This window comes from Crotalus tigris, unplaced genomic scaffold (genome assembly GCF_016545835.1).
Source record: "Crotalus tigris isolate CLP2741 ecotype Arizona unplaced genomic scaffold, ASM1654583v1 scf7180000017871.4482833, whole genome shotgun sequence".
NCBI classification, from domain to species: Eukaryota; Metazoa; Chordata; class Lepidosauria; order Squamata; family Viperidae; genus Crotalus; species Crotalus tigris.
Window position 1 is genome coordinate 1,221,427 of NW_024096690.1, and position 27,595 is coordinate 1,249,021.

The following is a 27,595-nucleotide window of genomic DNA, read 5'->3' on the forward strand; positions in this document are numbered from 1 at the left end:
ACACAGTTGGAAACTAATATGATATCACTACAATATTGGATTCTGAGAATTAGAGTAGGAATTCTTTAATTTAAGCTTTAAAATATTTTCAACAGAGTAGTGAAAATAAGGGTTTTCCTGTAGCTTCTTGTTTCTTCTTCCAGGACAGTCTGTCTCTAATCTTATTTCTAGACCTTTGTTCCCACTGTAACCTTATTGCTAGCTATCCACACCTTCTCTTTTCTTCCAGCTTTCTCAATATTAGAATTTTTTTCCCAGAGAGCTAGGTTACTGCATAAGTGTCCAAATTAAGATAATTTGAGCCTGGATATTTATATGTCTAGTGAGAACTCTGTGTTTACTCATTCAGTGATCTATTAGCTTGTTTTCTTGACTGACCTTGGCATTTTCAGGACACTTCTCCAGCACCAAAGTTCCAAAGCATTAATACTGTTCCTTTCCTGCTTCTTCAGAGTTTAACTTTCATTTCCATAGAGTGTCACAAGGAATGCAATTGCATTCCCGGTTCTTATCTTTCTAGTATAGATACTTCACGGCATCTGAATATCTTTGCTATTCTGTCACTTCACGGCATCTGAATATCCTTTGTAGTTCTGCCACCCTGCAGCATGTTTCTTGAACCCTGCTTGTTCCTTTACTGTTGATGGCTGATCCTAAAAATCAGAAGCTATACGCTACTTTGATATCTTCACTGTCAATTCCAAGACAGTTTATGTCCTAATGCAATATAATATTATGTCTGATTTTTAATTGTCTGACTTGTATTTTGCTAGTACTCCTTATTCAGAACTGCTCGCCTATTAATAATTTTGATTTTCATTGATGTATATTAGGAGATTTCAAATGAGAAACTTTTTTTTAATTTACTTTTGAAATAGCTTAATTACCATCCAAAACAGTCTTTAAAATGTAACTGTTTCAGATTTACTTTATCTATGAATAATATGTTCAATAAAGAATTCTTAAAAGTGTGAAATCTGATACTGAATATGTGTCAAAGGCCAAAGACTCAAGAAGAGATTACTTTTTCAGTTTTTCTTTATTTCAATAATTATTGATTATTAAATTGAATATTTTATTAGGACTGAAAGCTGTGGAAACTTACTGAGGAACTTTGCACCAGTCAGCTCAGTTTATTTCACAGGGTTGTTTTTGTGGATATAAAATGAATAGAGATCCTCATGCATAAAAGGCAGATTATTGAGAGGATTCAGGTAGAGAGAAAGCTGCAAAGAATAGGAATGCTATGTGGAGTTTGTGATATCTTATCCTCAATAGTTTAAGGGTCAAGAGGATAGTAATAACAAAGTCTGGCTCCTGTCCTTTCTTGTCTCTTTCCTCACTATAATTCCATCCCAGCTTTAGTGTAGAATGTGGTATTTAAGCATTTGTGGAATGTGTATCACAACATTTCATAAAAATAGAATTCTGACATACCTGTTACATATAGAGTAGGGTTGAAAATAAACTGTTTAATGCCTTTATAATAATAGTGATGCAGTGTATATGTCAAGGTCTGCGGTGGCAAATTAGGTGACTGCAAAAAATAATCAGTAGAAAGAATAGTTGAAAAGGGACACAGTTGATTGATTTACAAGAAATAGTACATTTTACATATTAATAAGCACTGTAGCTTGCTACATTAAATATAACTCCATTTGTCTATATCATGTGTCACTTGCTAGGTTCATCTTCCTCATTTTGTAATCTTATTTAAAGCGAATATTCAGAAAAATGGTAAAGATATAATTAAATTTTAATTTCTTACACTTCTCAGACCAAATTCAGAGCCTCATATACAGCATGTCTTTTTTAGTTATTGAATCAGCATAGGAGAAAGAGAGATGAAAGCAGTGTTGTGCAGCTCTATCTCTTTCGTACATGCACAGCATATACAAAATAAGCTCCATCTCTTTTGTAAATGCACAGCACATACGTAAAAAGAAAACAATCCTTGACACAGCACATATATTAAAAAAAACAACCTTGGGATGCAATGCCACTTCTGAATTACATTCCAAAGGTGCAAGTTTTAAAAAATGGCTTAGGATGGCTGTGTCATATTGATATGGTTCTACCAGCTGTCCTCGTATACAACATAGTAGCGCTACTTGTTATCTAAGTGACATTTCTGCCTATTTACATTGTTGTAGTAATATAAGTTAAAATAACAATAAAATTGGTCCTTAATATTCACTTTGTTTTCATAGCAATATTAATTTTTTTGCAGTGGTAGCAAATAATTTAGCAGTTCTAAATTATCTTAATATATTATGCATGTAGCAGTTGTGGCTCCCTGTTAAGCAAAATATTGAGTAAGAAATTGCTGTTTCACCCTCCCAGTCATCACATCATTTTATTTCCTCTCAGTTAATGGTTGTTCTTTTCTAGCATTATTTCCTTATTACTTTTTTGACAAGAAACTAAATAGAGAATATGGTTTTTAAAATAGGTACATAATCATGATCAATTCAGTAATATCTTTAGGTGATCTTGCAAAATATTAGTGTGATTGAAGTGTGCTTGAGCTTATAAATGAAGGACTGGAAAAGAATATTTAAAAAATAGTGCATTCTCATAGGTTGGTTCCTTCCTTTATCATCCAGGTTCTATTTTGAAGCATATTGAGATCTCAAAGCATGTAAGGAAGAAAAAATGAATGGTTTTCTTGTGTATATCTATGTATTGTTAGAGTCTTCTGATAATTTTGTAGATCTAATTTTACAGGTCCTTGAATTTTGTTGTAATGTGTCAATGTAGCAACTTAATTTCACAAAATTCCTTTAGAAAGGAAGCATGAATTATTTATACATTTGCTTATTCATGTCTGAAACATTTTGTTTATCTCTTTTTGACTCTAAGAGAAGGGTAAGATAATCATACCACTATATAATATTTTAGCCAGTTCTTAGTAAACTTTGCAATGGAATATCCTGCAGTAGTTTATTAAGATTATTTTTTGAAAAAAACAGGAAGACAAATCAGGTACATAATATTCTTGCATCTAATTTGCATTTTTTAAAGACAAATTGTATGAGCAGGTTTTTATTGGCAGTTTTTCCCACAGAACATATGGCAGCTTTAAAAGAGAGATTATTTCAGTAGAAAGGAGATGGTTAAATTAAAGTTCTTCTGCTTGCTTTTCCTCATTAATTATTTCTCCTTCCCAGCATTTTCAATGTAAAAACTTGTGCATCAGAAACAAAGAGTGTTTAGTGCATAATCCATGGACAACATGAGATTCTTCCAATAATATTTAACACCTTCCAGCCACTGAGTTTTTGGCAGTATAGTTGCTCCTACCAAAATCTCCATTGTGTGGCTTCTTATTTCTGCCATCTGCCTTTCTGTGCTATCTACCTCTGTTGCTTTTTTTAATGTGCCAAGTGGCAGAATAAGATAAGATGTTATGCATACAGACACTTTATACTCTGGACATGCTCACGTTTTCCTTCCTATGCCTTCTTTATGGCCCCTAACACTTTCAGTTTGATACACATACCCTTTTCGATCCCTAAAATGTTATGCTCCTTAAATTTAATGATAGTTTGGAAGTACCTAAGATAAAGAATATATACTCTGCCAATTCCAAGACTTTTGCTGTGTAGCCTGTGGACTGTCTTTCCAGGCACATTGCTGATGCTCTGCTTCATGTACTTTTAATGGCCATATAACTTTCCAGAGCAGTTCATGATGAATTTACCCATCAAAAGAGATAAATGTCAAGCATAGAGATTTAAGAAAATCAATATGACACCTTGGATAAAATTGATCACCATATGTTTGACTCAGTCCTCATGCATTGGATTCACATAATTTAGTCTTACTACACCCTACTTCAAGAATATTGAGTTTACATAGCACTGCTTTTACAAGAAATACCACTAAAAATCTGAAAAAAAATGTATGCCTATTAAGCAAAGTTTGACTAGTATAAGGCATTGATTTTAATACCATGTATGTGTATAAAGCAATGCACATAATTGCAGCTGTAGGGTATAATCACAGTATTATATGGAAGAAGGATAAAACATCTCTATTCTCTATAACTGCCTCTTCTCTGTTGAGGTAATTATGATGCATTCCCTTGCAGGATGTTTTGGAAGTTGACAGTACAGGAAATTCACTACTTATCCTTTACATAAACACAATCAAGTTCTCCTACATCTGGCTTCTCAAGGCTCTACAAACAGTAAAATTGTTAACCCATCCATTGACCCATCCATTTATCTTTCTTTGCAGAATTCTCTGGGCTATGGCTGACTAATGAAAGAGTTATGGAATGAAAATACAGAACAGAAAATATATTTTTCTTAATGGATAGAGAGACAAAGGGATTTATATTCCTTCTAAGAACAGCAACTCCCAGGAGCATGATGCTTGGACAACTATTTATACATTTATTTATATAGGTAATAGCAATATGTTTGTTGAAAAAACTCTAATACACACAAGCTTTTTACAGTTCAGATACTGTATCTAGTATGATTTTGACTTGGATGGGAAAGGTCTAGCAGATATATTGGTTATTCGATCAGTGAGATAGTTAGTGTTACATTATTTTTCTCCAGCATGGGCCACTATAGGAGCATTCTGTCAGCATATTAAAAATCATGTTGATCAGAACATAAGGGAAGCTGATCCAAAGCAATATGGAGAAGACAATGTTTTATTAAAAATGTTATTCAATGCCAATCTTATAATTTAAACTTTCAGTATTAAAACCAAAGGATTTTGTGCCTGTTTTTCTTATCAGTATCCTATTTTTATTTTTTGAATTATAGCAATGGCTTTATGCCAGAGAGAAAAATTCCTATTTGTATTTTTCCTTCAAGATGCCTGCATCTCTTCCAGACAAAAGGGTACATTAAGTTCCATCTGTAAACAGAATTGGCTAATTAAGAGTTATTACATAGGAGATCAGTACAGGCCTCTCAGAATTAGATGCGTGTTCCTTTCTGATATCCATTAGCAGCTAATAAGATAATACCGATGGACCACTCAGTTTCCTGTTTCCTTCTATTGTGCTTTCAAACCATATATGGACCAATGGGATGGGTTGAACAATAACTGGATGTCCTTCTGCTCCTTACACAGAACTCAAAGAATGTTTGTTATTAGATTACTCGTGCTGTTTAGTTTCACAGAGCTGCATTAATAAAAGAAACATAACACTTTGACAGCTTATCTCCTCCATCACATGCTCTTTTAAAAACCTTTTGTATCATAACTAACCTATTCTGTTGATTTATGCTATTGCAAAATGCAGTAAGCAGCTTCTTGTAATCATAGATAAACTATGAAATGAATAAGATTTCTCTTCTATATAAAAGAGAAATCTTATTTATTTCATAGTTTATCTATCATTATGCTATTTTTATTACTTTTAAAGACAATTTGAGTATTACTTTATATCATTAGAATTAGAAAGCCATTTTTATAAACTTTTTTAATTATTTGAAGTGGAAAATGAGCCATTAAAAAATCAAATGAACCTGTTTTTGCCTATTTACAATGGGATTAAATTTTATAAATGGAGATTTCACCAGCATGATAGATGTAGCATCCACCGGTGGGAAATCTCAGCCTTCCTGCTCAGTTGAGACTAAGAAAAAAACTTCAGCCACGCCTCCTTGGGCGGTCCTTTCCCCAGTTTTTTCTTAGTCTCAGCTCAGTAGGACGCAACTTTGGTGGCTCCTCTGTTAGACTAGCTTAAACAAATTGTTTCTTCAGAAATAGAGTTATTGAATTTAGACTTAGGTTTGTTTTCGTGTTTCTTTGTAGTTTAGCAGTTTGGTTCACTTATTTTCAAGTGCTTGGTGGTAGTTAGAGTCTTAATTTAGAAGAGGCTCTTAGGCCTCTGTGAGCCGATAGCAGCCGGCTCCAACGAGCTGGGGAATAGCGCTTAGCAGCTGTTCTGCGTTCAAACGGAGGTGGGGGTTTTTTGGCAAATTTGAACGCGGCTTGATCGTCCGGTTCCTTTGGAGCGCGGCTTGGCTGGGAGGCCTCATTTTCTCACCATCGTGGCCATGAGGCTCCAACAAGACCAGGACTAGGTCCGGATTGCAGCGGAGGCTGCGCAACAAATCGCAAGTGTTCTGCCTTATAAATTAAGAGGGGAAAGAGCAATTCTGCCAAGGCCCTTATTGTTATTAATCTGGACTGAGTAACGGTGAAAAAGTTTTCTCCCTGGGGCATCACCATTTTGGGAGATGAGGAGGCTTGCGGCCGCCATTTTGTTTCATTGGGCGTGGTTGCTATTTTAAGGCCTCATTTACCATAGAGGCTTATCAGGCCTAATCCTCTATACTGTAGCCTACTGTGTTAGGCTCTCAGGGGGGAATTATACAGCAATCCATTGCATACTTTCTAACGGAAAGGGGAAGGGGCCTCTTTCTAACAGAATATACATACACAATTCTACTCTGTTCATAATTTCTGAGGGAAAATTTGCACTACCTGTTCCTAGTAGTTCGCGGCACTGTGTCGCAGGGCCTAGTCAGGCAGTTCTAGTGGGCTGTCTGGCTGTTTGCCATTGCAGTTGTTCAGAGCGCGAGAACCTCCCTCTTTGACAACCAGATCTACATATTTTCCCCCCATTCCTGGACATCTTCTATTCAGAGTATCCAGCGAGCGATGGCAGACAGTGAAACCCCTCAGACATCGCAGGGTTCTGGAGTTCCCCCCACACAAACAAAACGCAGATCTTCTGAATTGGAGGTGGGGGGAAAGAAAAAGGCCAAGACAAAGCATTTAACTGCCAAGGAACCCTCCAAGGCTGCTGAGCTAGAGGCCTCGAGGAGACATCAGGCATTGGAAAAAGAATTTTCCAAAGTTCAAAGGCTCAGATCCAGTGAGGCTGAAGTGGTTCCCCCTGTTTCACTAGACCAGTCCCCATTTGAGCCTCCATGTGTGCCTTCTTATGACGCCCCCCAAGGCTTGGTCTCCTCAAGGGGAAACTGAACAGGTTGGTCCCTCTTCCTCTCCTCCTTCCTCTCATCTTCCTCCTCCTCCCCTCACTGTTTCTTCTGTTTCCTTCACACAACAAGTTCCAGCAGCCACATATACTCCTACAGCAGTTGGAGTCCACTCTACAGAACAAGGCATGTGGGCAGAACAGTTTCAGGCATTCATGCACCATTCATTTAACCAGTTTATGGCTTCTTCCATGGGTCAGGGATTTCACCAGGTTCCACCGCCTCCGCCCATATCTTCATCTGAAGCAGGGCGCGTTCAGTTAGCTGGGTAAGGTGTCTCTGAAGCATCATTTCAATTAGGAGAAGGGGAATCTGTGGACCTGGAGTCAGTAGATATCCCCATGTCAGAGGATGAGGAGGCGGCTCCGGATCCAACCCCAACAATGGGTCTCTTCGATCCATCACTGTTTAGGTCATTACTCCTGAAGGCCTGTACCACAGCCAAATTGGTAACGGAGCAGGAGCCTAAATCATCCACCTCCTCTACACAGGATCCAATCCTTTGTTTGCTGAAAAGAGGTGCCTACTGTGGACACTCCTCTCACTTCACTGTTCTCCACATCTACAAACCCGGGGGATATGGTGGAAGCTCTAAAGGCGGAGGACAAAAGGTTTGAGTTTTCCCTTCGCAGAGCTCACCAAGCCTCGGCATGGGCGATTAAGGCAAGGACGTTTTCGCAAGGACGTCCATTATGTGGCTCCGTGAGTTACAGGCTCAGATTCCTCCTGACCAGGTATGTACGCACCAGACGTTGGGGAAACTAGTAGCTGCGTCAGAATACATGGCAGATTCTTCCCTCCAATCGGCCAAGTTTCCTGCTAGGTCCATTGCGGCCACTGTTTCATCACGCAGACTGCTGTGGCTCAAACGGTGGAGGGCGGATCTAAAATCAAAGTGGCGCCTATCAACGGCAGCTTACAGTGGGAAACAGCTATTTGGTCCTGTTCTGGAATCGTACCTGATAGAAGGGAAGGACAAGCGAAAGATCCTGGCGCACCCCTCTAAGAAGGCGGACAGAAGGCCTCAGCAAGAATTTCACAGGCAGGCCTTTCGTGCCGGGGGTTCTTGGGAATGGAGGCAGTCCTTTCGAGCCGGGCAGTCCTGGGAATGGCCCAGAGGCTCTCGATCCTTCTCCCCAGACAGGATCGACAGCAGGACTGCCAAAGTTTTGGAACTAAGGGCCAATTCCAGTCCAAACGTCCCTTTCAAGTGGCAGGGGGTCATCCTTTCAGGAAATCCAAGTGATGCCAAGGCAGATCCTCCTATAGGCAGTCGCTTAGTGCTGTTCAGCGACACTTGGGAGGTCACCACCACTTGGGAGGTCACCACTTGGGAGGTCACCACTCCTGGGTAAGGGAGACCATAAGATATGGTCTTGCCCTAGAGTTCCTATCCATTCCCTCAGACCATTTCATTCAGTGTCCCACATCAAGAAATGCACACAAGGTCGAGTTAGTGTCTAAGGCCATATCCCATCTGCTGGAAATAGAGGCCATAGAACCAGTACCTCAGGATCAGACAGGGAAAGGGTTCTACTCCATCCTGTTCGTAGTTCCCAAGGCCTCGAGAGGTTGGAGGGCAATTTTGGATTTAAAGGGACTGAATTACTTCCTGGCCTACAGGAGATTCAAGATGCAGTCCCTCAAATCCATTCTTGCCAGTATCAGAAAAGGGGATTTCCTCTCCTCCATAGATCTGACTGAAGCGTACCTTCACATTCCCATCCTCCCTTAACACCAAAGATTCCTCCGGTTTTGTTATGCGCACCGGCATTACCAGTACAGGGCTCTACCCTTCGGCCTTTCCTCGGCCCCCCAGATATTCACAAAGATATTGGCAGTCTTAGCAGCCCACCTCAGATTAATGCCGGTGCGCGTACAATGTTACCTGGATGATATAATTATCCAATCCAGTTCTTTCCGTTCCGCACAAACGGACCTACAGATTACAATAGAGACACTTCAGAAACACGGATTTTCAATAAACTTCAAGAAGAGTCACACATTCCCTTCCACTCGAATTCTCCATCTAGGAACAATAATAGATTCCATCCTTTGCAAGGTTTATCTCTCCCAGAAGCGCAAAGATAGCATCAGGTCGCTTGTTCACGGCATCCAGAAAGAGAAGGTAGTTCCATTGGTCCAGCTGTCTCAGCTGTTGGGCAAGATGGTTTTCTGTCTGGGTATCGTTCTGTGGGCCAGACTGCACTCCAGAACTCTCCAGTGGTTCTTCCTTCCTTTCCAGAGATGGAACATGAGTGCCTCAACAAGGAAGGTGAGAGTTCCACACCACATTCTGTCGTCCCTCCTATGGTGGACGTCGTCAGCGCTGAACAGGGGGTCCCTATTCAAGGAACCTCCCAGGCTCACATTGACTACGGACACCAGCCTATTCAGCTGGGGGGCATACCTACAGACTCACATGGCACAGGGACAATGGTCCCAGTCAGATCTCTCCCACAACATAAATTGGCTAGAACTCAGAGCAATACATTTAGCACTCTGTCAATTTTCCGACCTTGTGGTGGGGAAGCATGTCCTGATAATGACGGACAACGTAGCAGCCAAGGCCCATGTCAACTGACAGTGAGGGACTCAGTCATGGTCCTCATGCAGGAAGCACTGGAGCTGGGTCTGTGGGCAGAGTCCAATCTGAGATCAATTAGCGTGGAACACATATCAGGGGAGGCAAATCGCCAGGCCGATTCACTGAGCAGGGCGATGGTCGACCACTCGGAGTGGCGTCTAGATCCGGCTCTGTTCAGGGAGATTTTGGAAAGGTTCGGACAGCCACAAGTGGATCTGTTTGCCTCAGTGGCAAACTCCCAACTCCCCAGGTACTTCATAAGGTTCCAGTCACCGGGGGCGGAGGGAACGGACGCCCTTCGCAGCAAGTGGCCCAGGGGACTGCTGTATGCATTTCCCCCCCCTGCCTCTAATTCCAGCAACTATCTGCAAGCTATTTCTAGCTTGCAGATAGGTGATCTTAGTTGTCCCACACTGGCCAAGGCAGCTGTGGTTTGCCGACCTCGTGGATCTGTTGGTCTCTCCTCCGTGGAAGATTCTGCCGGGTCGCATATCTCTCAGTCAAGGGAATCTCCAAAACCCAGATCCCCAGTGGCTTCAACTAGCCACTTGGCACTTGAGCAGGAGAGTTTAGTCAGACAGTCCTATTCGTCTGGGGTGATCTCCATGATCCAGGCCTCAAGGCGACCCTCCACTAATAGAATTTATGATGCCACGTGGAAGAATTTCTGCACGTGGTGTAATTCACATAACCTTAGACCTTTATTGGTTAATTATTCCTGATATTTTAGACTACCTTTTGGAGGGGCTGAATAAGGGTTTATCAAACAGTATCATCCGCAGGCAAGTTTTGGCCCTGTCAACGGTCCTCATGCGCGACAACCTACACTCATTATCACAGCACCCGGCGGTTGCTGCCTTTCTAAAAGGGGCAGTTAACACCAGCCCCCTACGATGCACCGATATCCCTCATGGGATCTGCCAAGGGTGTTGCAAGCCCTCTCGGTGTCACTGTTCGAGCCCCTAAGGTCCCCTTTACTTCCTTACTCTGAAGGTTGCCTTTCTGGTGGCCATCACGTCAGCGAGACATATTTCGGAACTGGCCACTCTCTCAGTCAGAAGTGATCTGTGTATGTTTCTGGAGGACAGAGTGGTCCTTCGATTGGACCCTTCTTTCATTCTGAAAGTCAATACACAGTTCCATAGGTCCCAGGATTTGATTCTTCCTGACTTCTGTCCTAACTCGTCACATCGTCTGGAGAGACAGTGGCATAAACTAGATGTGCGCAGAGCTTTGCAGTATTACGTTAAGCGGACTGCCGCTTTTCGCAAGTCGGAGGCCCTGTTTATGTCCTTTCAGCCCTCTTCCATGGGTAGGAAGGTATCTTCTTCAACCATTGGGAGATGGATCAGAGCATGCATTGCTCACGCGTATAAATCCCAGTCTTTACCAATGCCAACACGTAGCGTGGCCACATCAGTGGCCTGGTCTATCCAGGCTTCTGTTGAAGAGATCTGTGAGGCAGCATCTTGGTCTTCTCCCTCTTCATTTATAAGGCATTACAAACTTGATAAGTTCGCTGCAGCGGATGCCTCATTTGGCAGAAGGGTCTTGCAACAGGTTGTTTCCTCACAGGAGACACATGCCTAGACTGTCCCTCCCGGCAGGGACATGGGTGGCTTTGGTATGTCCCACCGGTGGATGCTACATCTATCATGCTGGAGAAGCGACGTCTTACCTGAACGCCTTTTCTCAGCATGATGATGTAGCATCCACACCCACCCTTAACAGTCAATCTAGGCAGGTGTAATTACAGGAGGAGCCATTGCGTCAGACTTCGTCATGGTTGCTTCACCTCGTCAAAACTGGGGAAAGGACCGCCCAAGGAGGCGTGGCTGAAGTTTTTTTCTTAGTCTCAACTGAGCAGGAAGGCTGAGATTACCCACCGGTGGATGCTACATCATCACGCTGAGAAAAGGCGTTCAGGTAAGACAACGCCCCTTTTCTTCAGCTTTCAATGTCTTATTATCATAGATCCAGTAGCTAAAGTTGTACAGACAGAGGTCTCAAGCTGCAAGATTTCTTGGAAAACATCCAAAAACCTGCAAAATTGTTAGCATGTTTTAATTTTTAATCTTGAATAATTGAGAGATGATTTGGTATTACATCTGTGCCATTCTTTGAATTTAAAGAAAAGAAAGTGCAGAATCCTGGGAAAATCCATATTTGGTTGAAGAAATTGCCAGCAGGTATTATCTATACACTACTGCATACTCAAGGAAACCTTATTGCCTTTAAATCTGGAATACTACTCTCTCATGCCAAAGAGTAATCCTATTAAAATATATTTAATTTTATATGTTTAAATGTAAATGAAATTAAGTCAAATTTAGTCTTTGTCCTGCTCCTGCCAACTACCTGACTGAACAGTATTCAAACTAAATATAATTAATTTTATTTAGGTTTACATGTAAATCAAATCATTTCAAATGCTGCTTCTCTCATGTCCACCAACTACTGTTTGGAAGACAGTACACTACAAAGAGGCTAAAGACATCCTTCAGCCTAGAAAGGACACCACCCTAAAGATCTTGGGGTCAAATGACTAAACTATGATTATTTTTAAAGTATTTTAAAGTTTGCTTACAAGCAACAGCCATTGAAATCACACCACTCCATTGGATATCTGACAATATCATGGTTTATCTTGTTCATCTTGTGCAGTGATTGATCCCCTCCCACTCAAAATAAACAAGTTTATGGATTGGCATTTTGCTTTCTTCACCTTTTTAAATAGCCTTTGTAGTCACTGGGCAGGCTGTCATATAGGAGTAAGACTTATTAATTTACCTGGAAGTAAACACATCTTCTGGCATATTCTTAAGGGGTTTAAGTAGAAGTTTTAAGTGAAAGGAAAATGGAAAGATTGTTTTTCCGAGCTATTATTATTTGCTTTTGTTTTTTCTGATCAATTTGCTCTCAAAAAGGTTCAAAAATTGTTTGTGTTTAGCATACATTTGGAGTATTATAAGCTTGAATGTTTTCTTCGAATGGAAAAATAGAGGCATTGAGAAACCTGCTTTTTTTATGTGAACAACATTCACTTTTTCATACTGTTTGACAATATTTGAGCATCTGCCAGGCAAAAAAAAAAGTAAAGTCCAATCAAAAAGATATATCAGTCTATTGAGAAAATTATAATTTTCTATCAGGCAATAGGGATCTATTTTTTAAGGCTTAACACTATAATTTTCAACAAACATTGAAGTATACTTCAATTAAAAACAGTAACATTGAAGAAAACAATAACATCTAAGGAGAAATAAGTTTATCTTACTACAGTTGACAAGACATTGACCATTAAAAGAAATATCCATTTTTGTTTAGAAGTACATTGCTATTCATTTCTGATTTTTCAGGATCATAGAGGGAAGAAGAAAATATTGTATTTCCCATTTCTTTTTTTCTAGTTCTATGCTAAGTACAAAATGTTCTCTAAGCCATTTAAGGTAGATCAAAAAGCAAAACTCGATAATAAATGAATATGCTTTTTATTTATATAGATCAGTGATGACAAACCTTTTGAGCTTGGTATGTAAAAAACTGGAAAATGTCTAACTTGATTCTGCTGACATGTCAAACGTACACACATACACATGCACATACATCCTGAAAAAAGAAAAACAATTGGTTTACCCCCCCCCCATTTAGGCCACCCTGAACAGCAGCACTATTGCACTGAAGATTTACAATGACATTTGTGATTCTGTATAAAATTTAATAAGAAATACTATCTTAAGGATGGCAATAGATATCATTTCATCTCAATATTTCTATGTTTCTAGGGAAATTCAAATTCTGTGGAAATGTAAATGCATATGGTCTAAATTTAAATGTAAATATGCCTACCCAAATAACTGAATACAATATGGGCATCATAGATGGCAGAACATTACAATAAATTAAATTAATAAACTGCTTGGGAATCTGCAAATAGGCTATTCTTTTCCACACCAGAGCACCAAAGATAGTTCTGAATGTATTATTTTTTTCCGAGAGAGATTTTTGTGTAATGTATTTGAAAGTGAATAGAGAAAACTAAATATAAAATATTGCTCACTGGTTATTGTGCATCAGGATATAGATTTTTTACTTAAATGAAATAGCAACATATTTATAGTCTATACTGTTTTTTGTAGAAGCAGAGAAGGGACATATAGCAGATGACTTTTAGAAATATCTCTATGTTTTAGGAATACTGGAGAAATTTGTCATGGATTTCTTTTCAAATGAAATGGAATAATCTGCCAAACACAATTTTGGGTTCAAACATATATACAGTACACAGTATTCACTATGTTAATTTTTAAATATTTCTCAGATGGAAAACTTGCTTATAGTAAACGTCTGTATTGGTCCAAATGCATATACAAATTCATGTATTGGGGGAAGCTGAAAATAAAAAATTGCTTATAAAATGGATTGTCTGGTAGGATTGTAAGATATAGAACTTTGATAAAACAATCAGACATTTGTATGTATACATGTAATATTGTCATACACTTCCTTGATTCTGCCACATGTTGGCAAAAATAGTCTTAAAACAGTTTTTCTTTTAAAGAAAGAGGAAACACTTTCCCTGAGGAAGGAAAAAAGAGAAAACTTCCAGACTGCCTAGGTATATGGTGCAGTCATGATTAATTGTGTTATTGGTTGTTGGTTGGTATCCTATCACCACAAAGAAATGATGTAGCCCAACCTGAGCTCTACATTATCTGGAAGAGCTGTGGTGGCACATTGATTAGAATGCAGTATTGCAGGCTAACTCAGTTTACTGCCAGGAGTTCGATCCTCACTGGCTCAAGGTTGACTTCACCTTCTATCCTTCCAAGGCTGGTAAAATGAGGACCCAGATTGTTGGAGGCAATATGCTGATTCTGTAAACCACTTAAAGAGTACTATAAAGCACAATAAAATGGTATATAATTGATTCCCAGGATATATGTCTTTAGAAGCCTGAAAATTAGTTACAGCAAATCTATTGATCAATTCGTTATTAGTTCTATGTCTCACATTAATCTCATTTGACACCAATTATTCTTGCTTGTTAGGGGACTTTCTGCTCACTTTGTTGTTCTGGACTCTCTACTGCTGCTCCAGTGGTCTACTCTGAAAACACCATTAGCTGAAATTTCCTTATACCTTTTATTTGAATCTCAATGCTCACTTGCCTGATGGAACTTCTTAATGATTATATTGAAAATATTGCATTTATGCTGTTATTAATGGAAAATAATGTTTATGTTTGTTTGAACCTTATACTTCAGGTGACCTCTGGATTATTTAATAGAGATTTAATCCTGCTGTCATCCTTCTCTTGCATCAAATTGAGTATTCTTCCTCCAGTATTTCTTAGGTTTTAGCTAATGTGAAGATAGCCTGCATCATAACAAAACTGCTGAGCACTAGAATTCATAGAAGATAACATTGCATTTATGATCTATAGGTAAAAGTGATGAGGCATGATTATATATTGCATAATTATAATTAATATAAACATACATCCTTATTAATGAATGTCTATGAGACTTTGCAGTCAGAGAGGCTGATTCACATTAATTTGTTATTAATGTTGATTTGAGTTCCTGGTGTTATCCCATCTATTTCTTACTCCCAGGATGGTCTTTGTTTGAAAAAGAGAAAAAAAATGAAAAATGATTCATTCATTAATTTTATCATGGTTTGATTAGATTATTGTGCCAAGAAAAATAAAATCAGCTAAGATTAATGTTTATGTTTTATTATAATGTGAAAAATAATAATTGAATGTTTAATTTGGCTTCCTACTTGCAAAGGTGATTCATAGTTGGAGTCAGACCTTCCTCCCTTCTTCTGTCCCTTTCTCCCTCCTTCCCCCACCTCTCTCTCTGTCTCTCCCTCCTGTGTGTGTGTGTGTGTGTGTGTTCTAGCTATGTTGAAATATAAAACAACCAAGTTCAGAGAGCACCAAGGACTTCCCAATTCAACCCTGAGATACAAACATTTTCTTCTATCAAAAATAAGATTATTTTGCAGAGTTATTAGTATTTATAGCTTCTATTTATTTTTCTGTCCCCTACAGAACACTTTCACAACCAGCTGTGGAGTGAACCTATTGCTCCAAGAAAAAAGAAAAAGCTTGGAACAACAGAGAAACTGCATCTCCATATGTGATATTAAACAAAAAGTTATAATTACAGCAGGAATGTACCAGGAAAATGGCTGGAAAAATTCAATAAGGAGAAAAAATGAGAAATTGTCTCTTGAGAAAATAACTCATGGTGTATTGCCAGACTAGGTGTCCTGTTTCCAGATTTCTATGGAGCAGTGACTGAACATCTCTTCCCTTCAAGGTATAATCATGACAACCAGCAGCCGTGCACGTTCTGTACCAACAGTCAGTGGACATATGACTCATTATCCTGGGCCACCATACCCATTACTTTTTCCTCCTGTCATTGGAGGACTCTCAATTTCAACTCTTCATGGCATGCAAGGCAATCCATCAACCAATGAATACAACCTTCCCTCACCAGCAGGTAAGCTTTTATTTACTTTATTTACCTTTTATTATTTTCTATAATAGTTTATAGATAAAATCCAGTGTAGCCTGATGCAGATTGAGTATCTAAGCCCAATAAAACCTACAACAATCCAAAATCTTCTCAGGAAGTTTTCAGAACTCTTCAGAGTACTTCTAGGGAATACTTGGGAAGAAAATAAGAAAATAATGCTGCAATGCTGGATTTCATCATCTCTTTACTATTTGTTTCTAAAAATTGACAAAGCATACTTGTGTATATTAGATTTTAAGTTTAGTTGCTGACAGCTTTATTTTCTGCTTATCCAAATTAGATCCTATGCTGTAGGAATCCATTAAAAAGTAAAACTGTAGCAGATACTGCCCTCCTAATGAGATTGTTTTGGTAGCCTGGTGATTCATCACAATGGTTTATTTATTACATTCGTTGCTGGAACTTATTGTCCATTTAAAAATACAATAATATTTGATTAATTGAGTAAACCATCCACTTCTTTTGTCAGGTTTGAGTACAACAAACTTTTTTTTTTTTAGGCATAGAATTTAATTATTATATAGGAGATATCAGGATTACTCTGTTTAGGAAAAAAAATACCATTGGTCAGGCAGCCCATCTGTTAAAGCTTAGATTAGTACATATCTCTTTGTAAAATCTACACCATAGCAAGTCATGTTATGTCTAGCATTCTTGATTGCAGAACGAAGGGCATTGAAACACGCTCTTGAGAAAGTAAAATAATTTTGGAAATAGGATAGTTTGTGTAAGTATTGTGAGTTGCAGTTTTCTTGTGTCCCTATAGAATTAACATAGTTTTGTGGCAGCTACAATATTCATCTGGAGTTCCATAGCTTTTAGTGTATGTTTAATAGCCTCCTTTGTTTTATCAGATCTTATAGTCAGAAGGAAATCAAATGAAATACTCAAATGGAACTATTTGCTAGATACAATTCTGCATCTTTTGGATTGGAAACTGTTTCACATTGAAAAAAAGGCTATAGCATTATAGAAGATGAATTGACTTTGACTTAATAATATGTTGTTATCTGCCTAGCTCTACTTTCCATGCATTAGAGAAAGCATTAGAAAAGCATTCAGGCATAGAAAATATGGTTGTCAGAAAATGCAACTGAATTCTTTTGTAGGGTCAGTGGTGGGATTCAGCCAGTTTGCACCACTTTGGCAGAATTGGTAGCTAATTTTTTGTTGCCCAGACCCAGAATGGACTTCTGGAAGTAGCATCCACACAGAGAACCAGTTGTTCACATATTTGAATCCCACCACTGTGTATGCTGGTAATCCTGGTCTTTCATCAGGCAGTTGTTCATGTACAGCCTTGGAAAGAAGGCTATGCTCAGTTAGCAGTTGCTTCGCAAAGGGCCATCCTAGCCAAGCCTCATAAAGCAGGAAGAGAAAGAAAACAGCAAAGGCCAAATAGGGAGGCAAAGCATAGGGTGGCCAAAAGGACAGAGATGGGGAAATATGCAGGTGGGAATAGTTGAAGAGCACACTGTGGTTGTAAGTGCAGGCAGGCTGCTGAGTGCCTGAAATTTGATCACGTGAGCCTGAAGTAGTCATAACTTCAAGGATCAGGCATGGTCAATTGTACAGTGGTCACTAAGTAAGGACTACCTGTATATGAAAGCTTATATTGGGCTGCTTTGCCACTGTTGGCAATGGACAAGTAGCGGGTACAGATATAATATACCCACTTTGAGTCATGAAAATTCCTTACGGCAGTGGTTCTCAACCTTTTTAATGCCGCGACCCCAACCGGTCGTAAGTCGAGGACTACTCAACCGGTCGTAAGTCGAGGACTATTCAACTGGTACAGCACTGTTTGCAGAATGGGACTTTTGGCAGGCTCAGCAGGGCAGAGACAGCCTGGACAATTCCTATTGGCTTTTGAAAGCCAATAGAATTAGACTCTATTCAAGAGAGTCTATTCTATTGGCTTTCAAAAGCCAATAGAATAAAAGGGAGTAGCACAGCTAAAGAAAAGGGGAAAAAATGGTGGACTACGTTGTTTGGCGACCCCCGTGAAATGGTCGTTGGACCCCAAATGGGGTCCCGACCCACAGGTTGAGAACCACTGCCTTACGGTAAAGTCATAAATACAGGATTTAGCCATGGTGAGAGAGGCTTGCAGATTCCCTAAGTTCTGGTCTTTCTTGTCACCTCCTGGAGGAGTTTATGCTTAATTATTTCTTACGGAATAATGTAGACAGGACAGGCATTCTTGAGAAGATTTACTGCTACTTCATATTTTTCAAGATTTTTGAAATAGTTTTGTACCCTTCTGCAGAGATAGGTAACACTAATCTTTTTAGAACTGATAGAATTCAATGATTTTTATATAGAGATCTTGCAAATTTCTTGTGAACGAAGCATGCCTTACTTCTACAGTCTGCATAGGTGAGAATTTCATTGGTTATAAGATTTGCATATGATAGATCAGGTCAAAATCAGTTCTGATTGTGAAATACTAACTGGCCTCATTGGTGAGAGGTGATTATTTTTATCATAAATACATTTTATATGGACAGATTTATGTTTATCAAAAACTCCAAAAAGAATCACATTTTGGTGTACTAATATTAATATATTTGAGTTATTTGATATTTGTTATCAATGTATGACCATAATCAAGCCCCAGATTTCTGTTGCTAAGCAAGACAATTATTAAGTGAATTTGTTCCATTTTACGACCTTTCTTCCCACAGTTAGGTGAATCATTGCAGTTTTTAAATTAGTAACATGTTTGTTAAGTGACTTTGACTTCCCCACTGACTTTGCTTGTCAGAAGGTGATCACGTGATCCTGACCATAAATATATGCTAGTTGCCAAGTGTCTGAATTTTGACCATGTGACCCTAAGTGTGAAAAATGATCATACAGTAAGTCACTTTTTTCAGTGCTGTTGTAATTTTGATTGGTCACTAAATGAATGGTTGCAAGCCGAGGACTATCTATCAATCAAAATACATGAAAGTGATATAATTCAGTGGTAAAAAGATTTGACTATTCACAAAATTTCGGAATCAGTACTTTTCACACAGTTCTGTTTGTGTGCATGCAGGTAATATTTCTAAGTAATTCGTATTTTAAAAGAGGGTTGTGGTTTATTATCATTTCATTTTTATATTCTATTTTTATATTCTATGTCATTCAATTCAGATAGGATTTGCATCATGCACATTTGTTATTTATAAGTGATAATAGTCTTGGGATCTTTCCATAATGCTATTTATTTTATGGGAAAAAGTGAATCATGAACATATTTCATAGTGAAATTATAATAGTCCCATCATTTATATTAATAGTGATGCTGGTGAATATGATTCCTGGGCAGCCTGAGCACCTTCTAATCTTTCTCTTAAGTATATACATTTTTCTAGTGATTTGACATATATAAACAATGAAAAATACATGGGTTATCTGGATTCTATGGTTTATTTCCCCAAAACTTTGTTTTGATGACCTACATTGTTCCACCTAATACATACTTATGTTTTATAACAAGAATGTTCATGCAACAATCATTTAAAAAATCTTGTGCTTGTTACCCCAATTGATCTCAGTGATACTTATTTCTTTATTTATTCCTTATATGTACTTCTACTCAAAATATGCTATTAAGAAAATAATTTTAAAAACTAGTGCCTGTCTTGACTCTGAACTGGTTTAAAAGTAATGCAAACAATTTTTTCAGCTGCATCTACTTAAATTCAATTGCTTATTAAGCACCATTATCTCCAATTTGTCCGAAACGGTATAGGGTTACCTGCCTGAGCAGGAGGTTGGACTTGATGACCTCCAAGGTCCCTTCCAACTTTATTATTGTTGTTGTTATTGTTGTTGTTGTTGTTGATCATCGTACAGTCAGCCAGATGTTCAGACTGGATTTGGCATTTTGTCTACGTATTGAGTCCTTACCCAGGACCTGGGATAGGCAGATGTGGATGTTTGATGGTATTACAGATATCGTCGCAGGATGGAAGCAGTTCCTAATAAGGCCGCCTTTTGCAATTGACTAATAGCGAATTTGTCAATGCCAATGGTGTTCAAGTGGTGCTCCAGTTGTTTTGGGATTGCACCCAAGGCGCCTATTACTATTGGTACTACCCTTGCTTGCTTTTGCCACAGTCTTTCTATTTCTATTTGTAGGTCTTTGTATTTTGTTATCTTCTCCAGTTCTTTCTCGTCTATTCTGCTGTCTCCAGGCACTGCCACGTCCACTATCCAGACTTTTTTGTCTTTCTTATCGACAATTGTTAAGTCTGGGGTGTTATGTTGCAGGTGCTTGTCTGTTTGAATTCTGAAGTCCCAGAGCAGTTTAATTTTATCATTTTCTATGACTTTCTCTATTTTATGATCCCACCAGTTTTTGCTTACAGGCAAATGATATTTTTTGCAGATCTTCCAATGCACCATTGTTGCTACTTTGTCATGCCGCTGCTTGTAGTCAGTCTGTGCAATCTTCTTGCAACAGCTTACCAGGTGGTCCACTGTTTCTTCAGCTTCTTTGCATAGGCGGCACTTACTGTCTGTTGCTGCCTTCTCAATTTTGACTTTATATGCATTTGTTCTTAAGGGTTGGTCTTGTGCAGCCAGAATTAGTCCCTCGGTCTCTTTCTTCAATTTTCCTGCTCTTAGCCATTGCCAGTCTTGTTATTATCAGCTTTCCTAGCTATTTTTTTTAATGTATTGGCCATGTAGTGCTTTGTCTTCCCATGCCTCTATTCTGTTCTTCATTTGGTCTTTCTTGTAGGCCAGTTTGGTCTCTCCAGTAGTCAGTAAATCTTCCTGATATACTAATTTCAGTGCATCTTCATTATCATCATCATCATCATCATTATTATTATTATTATTATTATTATTATTACTATTATTATTAATCAAAAATGGAGAAACAGTGATACAGTTAATTGAGCCCTGAAGAGAAAGGAAAATCATTGTCATCCTCTTTGTCCTGGAATCATCCAGTTCCTCACATAGTATAGACTTATATCAATAATATTCCTAAATGATTTCAAAAGTAATTTCGGTGTAATAGCTTAAGATTTAAAGTTTTATATTGCTGACAGGTATGCTGTCTCATTCAATTATCTCATTCAAAAAAATGAAAAATCCTGCCATTCTAAACTCCCCAAACTCTCCTTGTACAATAGGAAATACTGTATTGTGTTATATTGTGTTGTGTGCTATGCTGTGCTATACAATGCTGTATTCATCCTCTCACTCACATTCTTTACCATTTGCATTGGATTAATTAAGAAAATTTTTAAAAGGGCTGAAAACTATGGAATAATCTAATACCAAGATCTCATTCTACATACATTACTTATTAGACTTAACATCACAACTCCGTGTCAAATTTCACAGAAACCATTTATCGAAAATACCTAAGTGATGTGAAATCCCATAGGATTTTATAAGATTTAATTTTTCTAATTTGGGATAATTGACATTTAACAAGATTTCAATCTTTTAAAAATCATTATATTGTGGCCAATAAATATGTTTGCGTAAGACAGCTGTCCTATTATTATGCACCAGATATAGTCAAACACCAAATTTGCCTTTTTTGGAACATTGTTTTGAATGTCCTTAATATATAGTTGACATAAATAGCAGTTGTAGATATGTGATATCAATACATTATAAGTTGGATGATTTGAATATTGAGTTATTTCCTATGGCATGATTTGACTCATGAAGTTTAGCAGTGCTTTTTTTGTAAAAAAAAAAAAAAAAAAGAAAGAAAGAAAGAAAAGAAAAGAAAGGTGCCGAAACTCACACACGTCATACAACCCGTCTTGCCTACCCTACAAGGTTCCATCCAAAAAAGGTGCCGGAACTCCGTTCTGGATGTTCTATGACAAAAAAAAGCCTTGAGGTTTAGTAATAAAATACCAGCTGCAAGTCTGCCAAAGAGCATAGCTGCTAATCAAGGTTGTCTTGCTTAGCTTTCTAAAGCCAAGCACGCTTTCTTTGACACCAAAAGGAAGATGTCAACACTGTAAAGTTTCTTGGATTTTCCAGAAGTACCATAGTTGAACCTTGTACAGCAGACATCCATTTGCAAGAATTTTACCAGATTTTCTAGGTAGGATAGGATAGGTTAGGATAGGATAGTGTTGAAAGAAAAGTCTTCATCCTGATTCATCCAAGCCGGGGATAAATAAACAACATGGTGACTGTTTTAGAAAGAAGGTTGCAATTTATTGAAGAGCCAGACCGAAAGATGGTTCTGGGCAGGAAACACGAGAGAAAAGAAGGCCGAGCACATGTGGGTAGTAGGTTTTTATACCCTCTCTAGCCTTTTGTTTGAAGTGGTTTCCCTTCCTGTTTTAGGCTTTGTATTTCCTATGTCACATATTCTGACCTGAATCTGGGTATGCCTTTCTGGTATTCTGATGGTGGTGGGTTAATCCTATTATGTCCCAAGGGTTACATCCTGCTTCCCTGGTGATGAGCTAATGACTCCCAGAGTTTGGGTGGGGTATGCAGATTTTAGGTGTCTTTGTCTTCTTGATCTCCTAGCTCCAACTTTCCTGATGGTTTACATCTGCATTTGTACAGAGCTGGCTTCTGCTTGGGACAGAGAAACTTGGGGGCGGAGTTGGTTTTAAATATTTTAAAATATTTTTCTGCCCTTTTAATATTTCCTTCTCTGGGAGGGCTGACTTCCCACAATAGAATAGTATAAGGTAGATAGTTTAGAAAGTAAATGCATTCATTGATTAATTTGAGAAGTTTGTGATATATATGTTGTAAGATAACTGTTGAAAAAATAATGTTCTTGTACTGCAAATCTACTATATTGGGTTATGCAGGACTATAAAAATGTTGGTCCAGGTAAATCTCAATTAGAGCAGTTAACAAATGCCATTTAATAGTCAGATTATTGATATTGACACTATTCAATGTGATATTTCAATTAAAATGGGTATTTGGTTCCAGTTTGATAAAAATGAAGAATTTAAATTTTTAAACATAAAGTTTTATAAGTTTATTATAAATACTATATAACAGTAAAAGAAGATAAACCATATGCAAAGTGAACCTGCTATATCAAATATTCTGGGGCTTCCGGTACGGAGCGACAGCGATGGCGGCTATCCTCTAGCCGTCCAGCTGGGAAAGTGTTAGAGCCGCGGAGCGCAGCACGCATCAGCTGGCCCGCGGCTCGGAATTCCCTTCCCGGGCAAAGGGAAGGGACAGAGAATACAAGAGTAGAGGTAGAACCCCTGAACCCTCTCTGGATTTAATTCTAGAGGGGGTGAAAGGAGTGTTCCCTCGGAGCTCTTGTTGTCTCCGCCTCCCAGCTGTTTTTGCTTCCTAGGAAGCAAAAGAAACTGCCGCTTCTATCTCCGTGCTTATAGAGAGTTGGTGAGTAATTCCTAAAAAACCGGACAGAGCAGTTTAAAGGATTTTTTCTTATATAATTTAGGTGTTTATTTTTTTTATTTAGTTTTGATTATTTCTCCTTTTTTTTCTTTTTATTACTGTGGAGAAGGAATTAAGATGGCGTTTTGAAAGTGACGGAGTTTTTTTTTTCCCTTGTCTTTTGTTTCACTTTCTCCTTTTAAGGACTGGACTTTACTTTTGCTTTTGGTATTGAATTCTCTTTTTTGATTTTTTTTTCTTGGTCTTTTTTCTCTGGATTTTCAAGGATTATAGTGTTTTTGCTGCCTCTTTTAAAAGTAAAAATTTTTCTCTTTCCCCCTCATCTCTTTTTTTGGGGGGGGAAGGGAAGTGAGAACTGTGTCATTTAAAATGGCTTCAAAGAGACAGCCGCCTTCTACAACATCCAAGGTGATTTCCTCACCTATAACTTCTACTGCACAACCACAACAACAACTTAAACATGCACCACCGGCACAGCCACCACCCTCCCCTCCTTTGCCTGGACTTTCAGCACAAGAGGTTAGAGGTATAATGGGAGAGGCTGTAGCTCAAATGAGAGAGGAAATGAAGCAATTTTCTACACAGCTTAAATCAGAAATTAAATCTGACTTCAAAGAAGAGATAAGTGGGATAAAGGATCAATTGGAAAATAACAATAATATTTTGCGACAAGATATACTTGCAGCAGTCTCAGGTTTGGCTACAGTGGTGGTTAAGCTGGATGCAAGACTCGAGGAAGTTGAAGATAAAGTTGATTCCTTTGATGACAAAATTCAAGATGTGGAAAGGAAGGTGGAGACTTCACAAGAAGATATTCTGATGTTTCAGTATAGGCAGATGGAATATGCCTTGAGGATTAGAGGCCTCAAGGAAGATATGAATCAAGATCTGATGGAGGTGGTCCTTACTGATTTGGCTGTGGTTTTGGATATGGATAAAGGAGAATTACGCAGAGAAGTTGAAAAAGTGTACAGGCTTAACTCTTGGATTGCTAAGCAGAAGAATTTGCCTAGAGATGTGGTGATTTATTTTACGAAGAAGTCTCTGCGTAATGAGATCATACAAGCCTTTTATAATAAAAGATTTCAGATAGCTGCCCAAGATGTCATCATACTAAAGGAAATCCCATCAAAAATTTTAAGAATCAGGAAAGATTTTGCTTTCTTAGCTAATGAGCTTAAAGCTAGATCGATGCCATTTAGATGGGAAATCCCGATGGGTATTGTTTTGAGCCATGCAGGGACACGTTATAGATTGAATACGGTTGATAAAGCTAGAGAATTCTATACTTCAGTCCTAGGTGCAGGCTCAACTTTACCTGTTCAGAAATCCCTGAGTGGCAAAGAGGCGGAGCAGCAGTCTGAGGCATTAGGTTTGGTTTCTGCTGGGATGCTGCAAGCTGAAGGGCAACGCCAGACGGAGGTTAAAGAGCAGAGAATGACTCGTGCAGCTTATAAACGTAAAGAGAAGGAGCAACGTAAGAAAGAGGCCAAAGAGATTTCTCCTGGAAATGTATCACCGCCGGTGGGAGGAGCAAGACCCAAGAGTCATGCAACACATGTTGCAATTTCAGATCTCCAAGGTGTCTTCTCCAGGCTGCGGGCCAAGGGAGATGGCAAAGTTTTTGACCTGGAATGTTAATGGATTGAATTCTCCTCAGAAAAGGAAAAAAATCTTTTATTATTTGAAGCAACGTAATAATGATGTTATTTGCTTACAGGAAACTCATATTTTACTTAAGGATCAGAAATATTTAGTTAATGCCCGTCTGGGATCTCACTTCGTATCTTCTGCTCCCGGGAAGAAGGGGGGAGTTGTTATCTATGTTAAGCAAAATCTACCAGTTTGTCTGGTGGAGTCTGACCCCCAAGGGAGATATGTGATGGTTGAATTGGGCTTATATGGTAAGAAAGTACTTATAGTGGGACTATATGCACCAAATCAGCAACAGGAACAATTTTATATACTCTTACATGAAAAAATAAATCTGCTGGACTACAGATCCGTGGTACTAATGGGGGATTGGAATGGTGTCTTAGATGTACAAAGGGACAAAAAAGGTTCCTCTCCTCTTCTTAAGCAGGCAAAATTACCTAAAGCCTTTTTTGATATGAAAGAGGACTGGGAATTACGGGACTATTGGCGGGAATGTAATCAAGAGGAGAAAGACTTTACCTTCTTTTCAGATAGACACCAATCCTTCTCAAGAATTGACTTCTTCTTGATTACAATGGACTTATATAATAGAGTAAAGAATGTCAAGATTTTCCCTAGGTCTTTGACGGATCATAGTCCAGTTTGGATGGAGTTGACTCAAGAAAAAGAGGAGAGAAGATCCTGGAGGGTAAATGAGAATTTATTTAGACAAGAAAAAAATGTTCAGAAACTAAAGGAGTGTTTAAAGGATTATTTTGCTTTGAATATGTATAAGGGGACTTCAATGTCAATGGTATGGGATGCAGGGAAAGCATTTATGCGTGGGATTTTGATAAAAATGAATAATTGTCATAAGCAAAAACAGATTCAGAAACGTAAAGAATTGGAAGATGAAATTAAATTAAAAGAAAAGTCTTTGATTTTAAATCCTTCTGATGAAAGTATTAAAGAATCCTTAAAGTTGTTAAGAACACAATTTAATATGTTGTTAGCAGATCAAGCTGCAACCAATTTATTGTTTATGAAACAAAATACATTCTGTAATGCTAACAAGCCAGGGAGATGGCTGGCTTATCAATTGAGAAAGAAACAGAGACAGAGAACAATAGATAAAATAAATTACAAGGGTAAATTAGTTTCTCAGAAGGAACTGATTAAGAAATCTTTTTTGGATTATTATCAAAAATTATATAAATCTACTAATGTGCAAATTTTAGAGATAAATAAATATCTAAGCGAGGTTAGTTTCCCTAAATTGACAGAGGATCAGAAACATGAAGTTAATGGTTTAATTACTAAGGAGGAAATTTCGCTAGCAATTCAACAATTGAAACCAGGGAAAGCACCGGGTACGGATGGGTTAACAGCTGTTTATTATAAAGCTTATTGGAGGAGATGATTCAACCATTAGGTGATCTTTTCAATGGCATTTTACAGGGTCAAGAGATTCCTCCCTCATGGCGTACTGCTTTTATATCATTGATTCCAAAGGAAGATCAAGATCTTACTTTACCAAAGAATTATAGGCCTATATCTCTTTTAAATGTGGATTATAAGATATTTGTAAAAATCTTAGTAAATAGGCTTATGAGGGTGGTGCACCACCTTGTGCATAAAGATCAATCTGGGTTCATAACTGGAAGGTACATGAAAAATAATGTCAGACAAATTATTAATTTATTAGAATATTTAGATAAAAATAACCAAGTTCCTGCAGGGCTGATATTTTTAGATGCTGAAAAAGCCTTTGATCAATTGAATTGGCATTTTATGTTAAGAGTAATGGAAGAGATGAATTTTGGTGAAAAGATATTGCAAGCTCTTATGGTAATATATCAAAAACAAACGGCACAACTTATCGTTAATGGAGGCTTGTCAGAGGTTTTTACAATAGAGAAAGGTACTAGACAGGGTTGCCCATTATCACCGTTGCTGTTTGTCTTAACACTGGAAATACTGTTGATCAAAATTCGAGAGTCGCAGGAAATTAAAGGAATAGAAGTTAATAAAAAAGAGTATAAGTTAAGAGCTTTTGCGGATGACTTGGTTATCACTTTGTCGCAACCTACTTATTCTGTAGTAAAATTATTACAGTTGATTCATAATTATGGTTTGGTTTCGGGTTTTAAGATTAATGTTAATAAGACTAAAATTTTACCTAAAAATATGACTAGTCGGGAGAAGCAGACTTTGGTTAATTTGACGGGTTTTGAAATTGTTAATAAGGTAAAATATTTGGGGGTGATGCTATCTGTTTCTAATGCAAAATTATTTAAAAATAATTATGAAAGGTTGTGGGTTAGGGTACAGAGAGACTTGAAGAATTGGGAAAAGTTGCAATTATCCCTCATGGGAAGAATTGCAGTGATAAAAATGAATATTCTACCCAAGTTTCTCTTTTTGTTCCAAATGATACCGATTTTGAAGAATGAGATCAATTTAAC

General features: G+C 38.1%; 1 protein-coding gene across 4 annotated transcripts in view; it reads left to right on the forward strand.

The window, feature by feature from the left end:
- RARB (retinoic acid receptor beta) overlaps positions 1–27,595 on the forward strand; it is a 458,555-nt gene that overhangs the window by 189,479 nt on the left and 241,481 nt on the right. For all 4 annotated transcript variants that reach the window (XM_039343681.1, XM_039343683.1, XM_039343687.1 and 1 more), the window contains exon 2: positions 15,626–16,082. In XM_039343681.1, coding sequence (XP_039199615.1) covers positions 15,905–16,082 — 178 coding nt within the window. In that variant the 5' untranslated portion in view covers positions 15,626–15,904. The remainder of the gene's footprint in view (positions 1–15,625; positions 16,083–27,595) is intronic.